Below are 13,175 nucleotides of genomic sequence, written 5' to 3' on the forward strand. Positions count from 1 at the left end.
TAAGTACAATTGAATTGCAGAATATAATCAATGGTCTTGTCTATTGAAAGCAAAGAAAATGAAATCAATGTTCTGGTCTAAAAGGGGGAAAACAATTAGGCCTGGTATATGGCAGATAGAGGCTTGCCTAACACAATCATAAAATCCTTCTTTAGAATAATTGTTACAAGCCAAGTCCAACTCAACAGGAAGTTGATTTGAAGTAAAAGAAAAAGTAAAACAATTATAAAACTGAAAGTTTAAAAACTTTCAAATTTTCATGTTCTAAAGAAATAATTAAATTATGTAGAATGAGTGATATATTACTTAAAACCACAGAAAAAATATCTGATCAATAAATATCAATATTGGATGTGGAAAAAAAATCAACTTATGTTATGGAAAAGCGGTACTCTGGCTACAAAATTGATAAATTTCTCTGGAATATAGATTGAAGTCGATTTTATTTGAATATTGAGAAAAGTGAATCCAATGTCCAGATTTTGTCATGTCCTGAACACATCCATAAATAATTCATTTTAAATTGTGGGGGGGAGGGGGAGGGGGAGAAATAAACGGAAATCACTGTTGTATCATAATTTTCTGTCCCGATTTTGTCAGGTATTATACAATTTGCTAATCATAAATGATCAAAATTTGTCGTCCCAAACTTTTGAACTTTATACATTCTTCTTGCCAAATACTTAGCATTCAGCTGTTTCCTTTGATTATAATAATAGGATAATCTTGTCTCAAATATGAGCCAAAAATTTATAAGAATTAAGGTAATGAGATCTTGGATGACACGCCCAGACAATATATGGAACACACCTTTGCATAACTTTTAAAGGTCAAGTCCACCCAAGCAAAAATTTGATTTGAATTGACTGATAAATGTAAAACTAGCATATTTCTTAAACTCTCATCGAAATCAAATATTTCTTAAACTCTCATCGAAATCAAATGTAAAATTAAGAAAAAGTTTTATGACATCTTAAAGTTTCAGTTAAATTTCACAAAACAGATAAAACCTCAGTGAACAAATGAGGGAACTGATGATGTTTCTGTTCATAATTTCTTTTGTATTTTGTTATTGTATTTCATATATTGAAATACGAAAGAAATTGTGAGCGGGTGACATCATTGACTCTTTATCATTTGCATATCACTGTGTTTTGGAGGTAACTGTTTGTGAAAAATAATGTAAGCTGTAAAATGTCTTAACTTTTTAAAATCCAAATAGAAATGAATTATAAGCACAATTCTTGTTTGATTTCTCTCTGTTCATTCAAATCAACTTCTTGCTTGAGTGGACTTGACCTTTAGATCAAACAAGCATGATATATGCTTTAGGATGTGTATATACTTTAAATTTCTCTCAACACGTGGGGAAAAACTTGAAATTTTGTTGTTCCACTTGGCACTGAACAACTCTCTACAATTATGATACTACAATAATTTAATGTCATATACATGTATATATGTGTAAAAAAAATTGAAATTCAATTAATGTTATTAATGACCCACCTGGCTAATCTGGCGTGCTCACACCTTTGCATAGTCTGTTAATACAGCAAGTGAAATTTGCTGCTAGATATGAGTGGGAAAAAATCAGGCTTTTGATATATCATGATTATTAGATTATGACACTTTGGGGTAATTTACTCCTATGCTCTATATTTTGCTCTTTTTGTGTCCATTCCATCAGTAACCCACTCTCCCACACTTTCAAACAGGATTATTGTAGTACATGTTCACTCATTACGTTTATCTTTTAATCTCATATAGTTTATGTCACTTGCTTTTAACTTTACTCAATCATTGATTATTGTGAGATATTACCATATCAATGAAATTGTTTGAATTGTGTCAACTTTTTTTTCAAAAACCCTTTTGTAGTATGCATATCATATGTATGTAATATTAACTTATTTGATTTTATGCCTATATCCTATACTATATACCTCACAAATATGGCCCTTTAATCATGCACATGGTATGGAATTATATGTATTTTCAAGCACTCTGTCTAATTTTAGTCAGAGAGTATTAAATGTATTGTTATTAACCCATTGGATTTCAAATAGATGCACCCATATCAAAACCTATATACTCTGATATTTTATCCTTATATCTCACCATTCGCTGTATATCCTATATTCAATATTGACATGCACAGATTGCAGTTTTAACGAGCATGATCCCTTAGCACGCTCATCCTCAAGCAAAAGCGATCTCTCCACATCAAGTTTCAGCGACGAATTTGCACGAAAGTTGCAAGAATGGGAGAAAATGCGGCTGAGACCGTCAGGTGATAATAACACTCAAGTTTCAACGAAATGCATGAAACATTTAAAAACATGTAAAAACCACACCATTATCCAAAAATAAGTCGCCAAAATAAATATTGAGATTTTTAAGTGTGGAAACAACATCCTAAGCTTCAAAATGATATATGACTTGGTCAATTAACAGTTAACCCAAGGCATGTAAGAACTTGTTTGAATGCAGAAGAAATAAATCAAGGGAGAGCTTCAAAAATTAAGGAGAATACGTTTGAAGTTAAGGGTTTACTCAATCGTGAGATGTAAACACTTCTGCAATGACAATGAAACTTCCAAGCAGTACGCAAAAACTTGTGTCAAAGAAAGTCTTGTGTCTTGTATTCTATCAACTTTACAACTTAAATTTTGACAATGTAAAGAATAAGGAATACTCTTTCAGATAATTTTTTTAATTTTTGCTTTTTGAATACAAATAACAATTTTGGCAATTTACAGAGAACCTTTGGCAACTTATTGTTGGTTTTGGGGGTGGCTGCCTGGCTGGTCACATTTGTGTGTTTGATAATGCATGTGTCACTTATGTTTTTGTGAGGCCTGTTGCTCGATCACTTTTTCCTAGTGAGAATTAAAAAAAGGTGAATCCCCAGAGGCAGGGAAGAATATGGATTTTCAGTTACTATATTCTCCCAGGAAAACTTCAGTTTAAATGGAATTTTTAATCATTTTGGAAGAGATTTATTGTGATTAATGCATGCAGTTGCAAACACTGGTCAATAGTGCTGGTCGATATTTGATTTCAATTAAAGGGGAAGTTCACCCTGAAGAAAACTTTGTTGTAAAAATAGCCGAAAAAATAATAAAAAATATTGGTGAAGGTTTGAGGAAAATCCGTTAAAGAGTAAGAAAGTTATTAGAGTTCAAAATTTTGGATTTGTGACGTCATAAACGAGCAGCTGCCCCATGTGTTATGTAATATAAAATGTATGAATTTCAAATTGTGTATGGTTCCTGGTGACTTAATTTTGTTTTCTTTTCATGATCGGGTGTGAAATGATTTGTCTATTGATATACAAAAGTTACAGTGAAAACCATTTTCAATTTTCTGAGAAAATGACATTTCATTGATTTTTTACCATTCGCTATGTAGGAATGCTGCTCGCATATGACGTCACAAATCAAATAATTGAAATTCTAATAACTTTTTAATTATTTGATGAATTTTTCTCAAACCTTCGGCAATATTTTTTAATTATTTTTTCTGCTATTTTTACAATAAACTTTTTGTCAGGGTGAACTTCCCCTTTAATGCCAGTAAAATATTGCCGATAAACATGAAAATTCATATACTTTCATTTTGAGCTGCAGTCAATATGAGCAGGGAAGAGGGCAATTAAGGCTTCCATCAGTGCTTGTCCATGAAAAGCAAGCATTTGTTACCAACTTAAAAGTTCCAAGTTCATCTAAAACAATACAGAGCAATATTTTTTTTGGAAATGAATTGTGAGCGACTTTTCATAATCTGCTTTTTTGGGGTCATATCTTGTGACTGATACATCAACATAATCATAAAATTATTATTGAATATTAAAAAAAAAATTCAATAGGGCTATTCCACGGTTACTCACGTTACATTTGGAGACACCTTGACTCATACTTGGAGCTGTAACTCCATTATTATTGATAGGAACTAAACATCTCCTTATCACAACAAAGTACACAGTCTGACTATCCTTTGTATAAAAACAAAACTTGGGAAATTCTATTATGCTCCTGGCAAATCTTTGGAATGTGTCGGTTACTCACGTTACATGATTTGGACATGCATAAAATGAAAAGTCGACATAAGTGAAAAGTCTCCTCATACAAGGCTTTTATGAAAGTTGATTATATCCATTTCAAAGAAGTATATTAGGGAGACAAACTTTGTATATAATTAAAAAAATAAAGAACACATGGTTTTTACTTGGGGTGCAGATAATATGGTTACTCACGTTACATTTTGTCCATGTATGGTTAACAACACACATGTCATTAAAAATTCAATAATGTGTGTAAAATTCATTGCTAGGAACATCAAAAAGAGATTTTATACCGAAAATTGGAACAATTGGAGCTTTATTAGGGAGTAGGGGGGGAAGTATGATTTCACTTACTAATTATGCATAAATTAGCATATAATCACTTAATACCAATCTGCATGAAATAAATTACTGTATAGTATTGTAGATTATGTCCAAGACAACCTGCACGCAAATTTTTGGCATGATCTTGCGGCCAATGGCCGAGATCTCAAGGGGGGCCTGGGAGCCCCCCCCTCCCCCCCCCTGGGCCATATCAACTCCCAAAATACCCCGGCCTAGATAGGGTTACAGGTAAGGGCATTCAATGTGTTGTTCGAACACTCTTTAAAGTTTGGTTAATCAAAACCAAGTCTTACTAATGCACTCTCGCATTGTGAATACTTTTACTAATATTCAATTTTTTGTGTGATTGTATGACCACTGATATTTTGATGAACAAAGAGTCGCATCAAAGAGATGTACTCTCATTTTGCTTTTAATTAATCAAAAATAACTTTACAACTCACCATGAGACTTAAAACTTGACATCCCACAGAAAATTTTACCGAACTGGATAATTTTTACTGGTTACTCACATTACATGATGGTTACTCACGTTACAAAGTTACTCACGTTACAGTTTTTCTTCATCATTTTTATAAAAAATTTGTACTTTTTAATGATTTTGATAGTCATCACTCTGTCAAAGATGGTTTGAAGGAAGAGAATTTAAAATCCCACCAATTAACTGTGAAGAATTTTTCTCTCAGAAAACAAAGTCAGTTTTTTCGGTTACTCACGTTACATCACCTGAGCAGGTTGCAATATTCATTTTTGAATGAGTACTACAAATTTACTTGAAAAGCGGTTGTGTATTTTAAGTAATTTGACTCTTCTAAACTTCAGAAATATATAAAGTGGTATGTTGTTGCAATAAAAAAATGGTAATAAGGCATATTTCATTTTTCACTATTTTTCTTGTATTTTGGTACACAATGAAGACACAACTTTTGACCATTTTTTTCCAAAGTATACATATGAAAATAAACTTTTTATTTCTTGTTCCTGAAACTATCATGTATGAAGGACTTGAATTATTAAAAAATTCAAGAAAATATTGAATTTGAATTTTTAAGCTCATGTCCACCAACCTGTGGAATTGCCCAATATCATATAATTTTGATTAATACTGAAATATCACCCATCACCAGTGGTAAACCAATCTTTCAGGGTAACATGATGGACAGATGTCACAATAAGGGCGAGCATGTATTATGAATTACACAAATTGTGGTTTGGTCATGAAACAACAGAATAAGATGTGTATGGCATGTTAAAAAGATGCACAATGAATTCTTCAAATGCAAGTATTATTTTTATGAATCGGCAGATACAATTGACCTGCATGCATAATTAAACCTAAAGATCATTGACCCACATGAGCTACGTGCCTGATATTTATGCACATTTGCACATAACTGCATTGCGAATAGCATGGCTAGTCTTAACCTTATAACAATTTTTTTGCACCTTTTGAAATCTTGACTCTACCACAAGTGTAACATTTCAGAAAAAATTCTTTTTTTACATATTTGTTGGTCATGCATGTGTCCAGCAATATACTGTATTGTCAACATAATTTATATCAAATTTAAAAATTATATAAAGTAGTTCACGTTGTTGTAACTCCTCTATAACTGCATTTTGAAAATTGATGAATACCTTACAGCAATTTTTCATTGAAAATGATTTTATAAATTTATCATGATAAGCTTTGACTGAAACAGAATCTTCTATTTCACCTCTGCTCACATTTTCACTACAAATGGAATGGCAATAGGAACATATTAACATGTTTGTAAGTATGACATTAGTGCTGTTTGCAGTTCAACTTTTCTATTTTTCCCCCTTCATTCTTTGTTTTGTCTTTGATGGTTTTCATTATATCATACTTTTTTTTAGATTTTTCCATGAGAAATTTTGATAATGAAAACGATTGATTTTTCTTTCCTTCTTTAGTTTGGTTTTCACTAACTTAATAATTTCTGACTCAACAAAGAAATACTTTGATTTGTTATTTTTATGGGGATATGAGTAAGTGCCGTTTTCCTTTAAATTATTTTTTTTTAATTTTGTGTTTGATTTATCTTTTATCATTGAAAATATTCAGGCTAATTATTTTTCATCTTGATATATGTTTAATGATTATTACAAAAATATGAGATCGTCCAATTTTTTTATATAAAGAGAGAGACACAAAGTAATGGTTGTCTTTTTCAAGGAAATCTGTGCAATGTAATTTTTTCAACAAAATATTCTTGGTGATACATGTCCCACTATGTTCATGGACAAAAATTTGATGCTACATTTTCTTTCTTCAATGTTATTTCTAATTAATAAATGAAATAAATTTCTGCATAGCATCTTGGATGCTTTCAAAAAAACCCTTACAAAAGAGGAATCCCAAGAATTCCTGAATCATCAGTTGCTCTTTTTACGAAACAATAGTTTCATTGGCAATGACTTTTAAAGGGCAAATTAAAATCAATAACTGTCTTTGTTTTTTATTATACTTAATCTGGAGTAAAATTTACATATTCAAAAGCTTAATCTTTCATAATTATCTCAAAATGACAGAGATAACTTCTCATTACTCTCTGCATATTTCTTATAACTTTAGGCAGATACTAATAATAGATTAAGAAATGACAGTTTAATTCAATTATATTCAGGGCATTTTTAATAGGGAGATTATGTCATTTCTTGTCACACCAAAAGTAATACCATGGTATTTCTTTTTTTTTTTGGGGGGGGGTGAACTATAAAAGCTGAGGTCATTTTGATTACTGTTTACAAGAAGGCCCACTATTTTCAATTAATATCTTTCCTTCTTGTTTTTCATCTTTTTATTTCTTATATAAATAAATATATATTTTTCAATTCCGTGATCACTTCAAAATATTGGAGGGGGGGTGACATGAGGTCATTATATTTACTATACATTGTTTAAAAAAATGTGTGCAATTTTCACTTCCCTTGCTAGTGAAATTGAGATTCACTCAATTTAGAGTGAATTTAGGATAACTGTTCACACAAAGTTCACTCTAGTAAATGTGGAATTTACTCAACAAGTGGAAGTCACTCTTTGATTATCCAAATTCATTCTCTGCCTCAAGGAGTGAAGAATTCACTTGATGTTTTTTAGAGTGAAAAAGAAATTTGAGTTTTATAGTTGCATGTCCTCTTTCATTACTCTCCTTCTTCATGTTTGAATTTGGGTTATTTTTTAATCAAAATTTTTTATCTATGGAAAGGGGGGCATCATCCCCTGACTTGCCCCTCCATTGCACAAAATAGCCACAGTCAAGACTGGTGCTGACCGGAGAAGAAATTTGGGTGAGATTTAAAGGATTTGAGCCATTGACCTGTGATTCATAGATATTGGAGACGGAGAAGGATAAAACTGATTAGTGACGTCCAATCTTTAACACTTGGCTTATATGTCCTTTGCTACTGCGAAGTGAATTATGTACATGTTTCTATTGAGTATCAAATTACTTATTTGATTGGACGTGTTGTGATGAGAGATTCCTGTACTAAAATAAGTTTCCTGTAATATACACATATTTTGCTTTCATAGATTGACATTTAAATTGGTTATGAATTTTAATTGATTTTGCTATTAGCCTGTTTTTTTCATGAATATGGATACTTATGGGTAGTTTAATCATTGTTTTATTGTCTACAGCAGTTGATATGATGAAATAATTATTGCGTTTCATATATTACATTTTACAATCAGTTTTCAAAGCATGCTTGTAGTAAAGATACCAAGGAATGAAAAAGAATAATGATAATCAGAAGACAAATATAAATAACATTAATTTTAATGACATTTTAAAATTATTTTTCCCCTTTTGGATGAAAAAAAAACAATTTATGGTAGCAATGTGGGGGACTGCTATCTTATGCTTAGATTTGGAAATTGATGATGACTTTGAAAGGATCGAGAGAGAAAAAAAGATATAGTGTAATACTTCAAGAAAGTAGCATAGAAAAAAGGATCATGTACACAAACAAAAAATATCATTAAAAAAGGAAGGGAAATGGAAAGTGAATGGAATTGACCGAAAATGTGTTGCAGAAATGCCATGGAATCAATTTTCGGACATTGACGTAGCAAACTTCACAGCTGCAACAAAACACATTTTTTCCCCCATGACTGAAATAAGCAAAATGTCTTGTCTTACCAAATGAATCATAAAGGCGGGGGCTCCTTTGTAAAGCAGCTCTTCACTGACGAGACTACCCTAGGAAAATATAACAGAATAAATAAATAAATAATAAATGAATAGAACATTTACTTAACTAAATGTCTTTGAACTTTTCAACTGTTAAGGTTCACATGGAAGTCACTCGGGGATACTCCCATGATGAACAAAAATTCAGACGTTCTTCCGTTGGGTTTCTCCCTCCCACCCATCCTATTCCAAAGCCGCATGGCGCATCCATCCTTTATTCATCTCATTTATCTTGCCAAGGGGGAGATTTTAGCTGTTCCTGTACGTCATGATGCAAGTCTGGAGACCTCAAGAATTAATCATTCATGACTGTTTTTTTTTATGTTTTACCAAAGAAGAAAAAGATCATGTTGAAATTTTGAGATGATGATGAAGAGAAATGGGTTGTTGTTTGTTTGTTTTTTGTGATTTTTGTGGAAATCAAAGAAAAGATACCAAGATGGATGTAGATGAATTATCGTAAAAAAACTGAATAGTCATGTTTAAAGAATGTTACCACTTTTTCTAAGGCCCCAATTTCATGTCAGTACTAGTCTTTATATTTATTTTCAATAAAAATTTTATTTTTTCATCTGATAACATGTTTGGGTTTGAGAATACAAAAAAGATGAATCATATTTTGGACAATCATTATCATGATTAGGTTAAAAAAAATAAGCCCCCCCCCACATTAGAATAATTTTGCGTGTCTCGCTTTACAGATTTGATATAATTTTGTTTTCTCTTGACTTGGTGGTGATCCCTCATCCTCCAATACAAATATTAAAAAATGAATTAATAAATAGATTGATGAATGGATAGATGGATGGGTAGATAGATAGATAAATAGATAGATAGATAAGTGGAATATTAATAAATGCTTTGATAAATACTTCAATTAAAAAATTCAATTCAAAATTTATTTATAGATACAGGTACATACAAGTTTGAAAAAAACATGGAACTGGGAGCCCCTAGAAGTTTTTATTTTAAAAAGAACTTGTGGGTGGGGCACCATCATGATATAATTAAATAAAAATCAATATAAGACATACATAAAGAGGAAACAACAAATAACATTGAAATACAATTGATAAAAAATGGGCTAATATAGGGAAATAAACAAACAAATAAACAAGAAGTAATTATAAATAACAGTGACCTACCGTGTGCTATTGGCAGGATTTTCATCCTGAGAGAAAAATTCATTTTCAGAATTTTTCAAAAGTTATTTAGAGTTTTGCTTTGTTTACTTGAAAGAATTGATGTAATAGACATATAAAAAATGAAATGTATGTACATATGTGAATAGAAATTGAGTGAGAAAAACCTGTTTTTTTTCTAGATTGAAGTTTCCAGGACACTTGATGTAATTATCGTTTAAAGGAAATTCATAAGGTTAAATCAAATTTATGAAATTCTAAGCAGGATGTGCATTCCTCCCGGGATCCTTTGGGGTCTGAATGGGGGTAGGAAGAAATCAGTCAGACCGCAGGTCCCAAGAAAGTGGCTTCTTTCATCCAAGTGATATTCATGACTTGAGTTGTTTTGCATATTTAATGAGCTTGATGCGGACCGAAACACCTCTTTTCATTCAGTCATTGCTTCTCTAATTGTACATCGAATTTCATGAATTTGGTATCATTGTAAAGAAGAAGAATCATTCTTTCAGGTCATGTGTTTGGATTTATTCAAAAATTTTGTAATATAGGTGAAAATTTTGATCTAAAATATGCTACAAAATAAATATTTTCATCTGACAAAAGCTGTTTTTTCACACTTTATTTATGTTTGAGCCCACATGATTTTTATATCATGATAAAGGTGAATATGTATGCTTTGAAATGATATAGGTTTCAAAATAAGAATTGGTTTAATCAGGTCAAGATCACACTTTTCCTTTGCCAAGTACATAAAGCAGTTTGAAAACAAGAATACTGCACTCTGATTGGTCAAAGAGACCACCCAGTGGCAAATTCCAACGGTTCCAGTGCCTGGGTTCGTGGGAAGGTCACACTTCCCATGTGGTAATCTCCTCAAATACCCCGCGCCTGTTGTTCTGTGAACCTTATCCAGCCAATCAGAACTCTGGATTTCATGCAAGTAGAAAATTTCAGAAATCTCGTCTTGTACCTTGGTGGGAAAAGTGTGATCTTGACCCGATTAAAAGATGCCGCATATCAAGAGTGGCATTGTGAGAAAGTACAGAAGTTCAGCTTTATGGTGATATATATATCATTGAGGCTCAAAATAAAAAGTTTTGTACAATTTGCAAAAGAAAACAGAGGAAGAAAATTCAGTTTTGAGGCACACTTTCAGTCCAGAAATTTACTTATTTAACAAAATATTGTATACAAAATAAATGACCAATATGAAAGAGTAACTTTTACTCTATCTGATGGTGCAATAATATTTCATTTAACTTGAGGTTAAAATAGGTAAATTCTTAGAGAAAGAAAATCTCACGAATCACGAGATTTTGCAAGGAGGAGGATTCAACCACGAGATGATTTGGATGAATCTGGCCTTTTTGCTCATTAGCATAGGGACCTGCGGTCTGACTGAAATGGAGGATGATTTTCGGGCGGTTTCTTAATTAGAATCAGAGATTTTGTCAGAGCCTGAGAGGGTTTGATGGGTATAAGGGGGCAGTATGATATACGCTTGACTTAGTGAAGGTTAATGACTGGAGGGCTACAGACAAGCTTCATGAGTAATCGATTTTCATTGATTTGTTGATAATTTAGACTGTCAGGTCATTTACACTACTTGATAAACTTGTACAGATACAAATATTTGCCCTTTTCAAACACAGAATGGGTGGTATGAAAGAGAGTATACAAGTCTCAAAGCTAAAATGCCTTTGATAAAATTCTCAAATATATTCTGTGTTTTGAACTGTCATCTATACTAGCTATTATAAAAAGTTGCGCAAAAAAGCATTTTGTTTTTAAGAATATGTCAGATGGAGTAACCCATAATTAATGTTAATTATGTCATCAAGGTTTTAATGACAGAATTCAAATTATTTACTTTCCATAATCACGACTAACAAGAAGGGCAAGTGTTGTGGGGTCAGGAAGAAATTTGGAGAAATGATATGATTAGTTAGTATGACCTGAGAGCTACATGCTCAGATGTGTACTTGCAGGAACAGAAGGAAGCTGTGGGTTTTGGGTTGCTTGATGTGGTGATTCTTTGATGTTTCATGCTCTATGGCTATGGCTATCAAACTAATTTAACTGGTCAGAAGTTGAAGACCGGTTAATGGTAAGAAATTGTCACTTCCTGACACTAAAATTTCGAAAGCAGAGAATGAACCTTTTTTTACTGCTTGTTATAGGACATCCGCAAGAGTTCCAGTCCACATGGTTTTGTCAAAACTTTAACCAAATCACTTCTCCTTTCTTGCACTCTTTTCCTTTACTTGTGTCTTTATTGCTATTATTTTCTGTTACTGGATTAATGCCATATCTCAATTATTAGCACTTCCATTTTCCTTGAAACCTTAAAGACAAATCCCCTTCGGGATCGTGCGTCAGGGGTATTAAGTTTTCAACTCTTATGACTTACAAGAGATGTCACTGTAGCTTCTTCCGCATCCTGAAGAGCAAGAAAAGGGGAAGGTCCTTGATGATTTTTTTTTAAGGATGGAAATTGACAATAATGTCTGGTAAATTGCCTGTCATGATGAAGATATAATCATGTAATCCCATATAATGTAATGAGTGATGGGTTTTGAAAGTGTAGAAGCAAGGTTGGAATCTCAGCTTGGACCCGAAGGAGATGCCTTCCATTGTTGCATATGCAGCGCGTCAGGGTCAGGCTATTCCCCCAATATCCGCATTGCATTGGTTTTGCTGAAAATGTGTTGAAGAAAAAGCTATTGCCCTGAGTGATGCATCAATTTTCAAGGGAGTCATAAGCTAATTGCTCTAAGTTATTCGTAAAAAAAAAGACTATTAATGGCTCAGGAATCTGATGATGAAGATAATGATGAACAACATTATTTCTTACAGTGCCTTTAATCTGTGGGGGAAAAAACACATTCAAAGGCACCCACTCCCACAATGAGTTATGTATTTTAGCAAGTGCTAAAAGAATTGAGTGAAGTTTTTGTGATATATTTTCTGGGGGATATTCACTGATCAGGCAAATTTAGGGGGAAATTAAATATCCAAATATCTGGAATTAGGAGTTAAGTTATGAATCGCTGGTGCTCCGTCAGCACCCAAGTTAATCCAATTTTGAGGTTGGAGCCCAATCACCCCTCTTCTCCAACTATGGTCATTCTAATTTTGAGTAAGTGATAAAGAGGGAGAGCAGGGAATGATTTTCCTTTACAAATTTGAATAGCATTTTTGTTTTGGTCATAAGAGAAAGGCTCTCAACTATATGTAAAAATATGCTATACAAACTTAATGCACAGCATTTCAAAAATGTGGAGCAAATTGCGATGCGATACCAGGAAAATCATTCCCTGGAAGAGAAATAGAAAAGACTGACCATCAGTATCATATGATAAAATAACTTTAGCTGTGCATGTATCATTTGATTAATATATGTCTTTT

The 13,175-nt window shown here is 32.4% G+C and overlaps 1 protein-coding gene across 11 annotated transcripts in view; it reads left to right on the forward strand.

The window, feature by feature from the left end:
• Positions 1-13,175, forward strand: part of LOC121432068 (neurofilament heavy polypeptide-like) — a 129,358-nt gene that overhangs the window by 91,973 nt on the left and 24,210 nt on the right. For 10 of the 11 annotated variants that reach the window (XM_041629900.1, XM_041629899.1, XM_041629907.1 and 7 more), the window contains one exon: positions 2,159-2,290. The exons of the other annotated variant lie outside the window; for it this stretch is intronic. In XM_041629900.1, coding sequence (XP_041485834.1) covers positions 2,159-2,290 — 132 coding nt within the window. The remainder of the gene's footprint in view (positions 1-2,158; positions 2,291-13,175) is intronic. 11 annotated transcript variants of the gene reach the window in all.

The sequence above is a fragment of the Lytechinus variegatus genome, chromosome 18, assembly GCF_018143015.1.
Source record: "Lytechinus variegatus isolate NC3 chromosome 18, Lvar_3.0, whole genome shotgun sequence".
NCBI lineage: Eukaryota > Metazoa > Echinodermata > Echinoidea > Temnopleuroida > Toxopneustidae > Lytechinus > Lytechinus variegatus.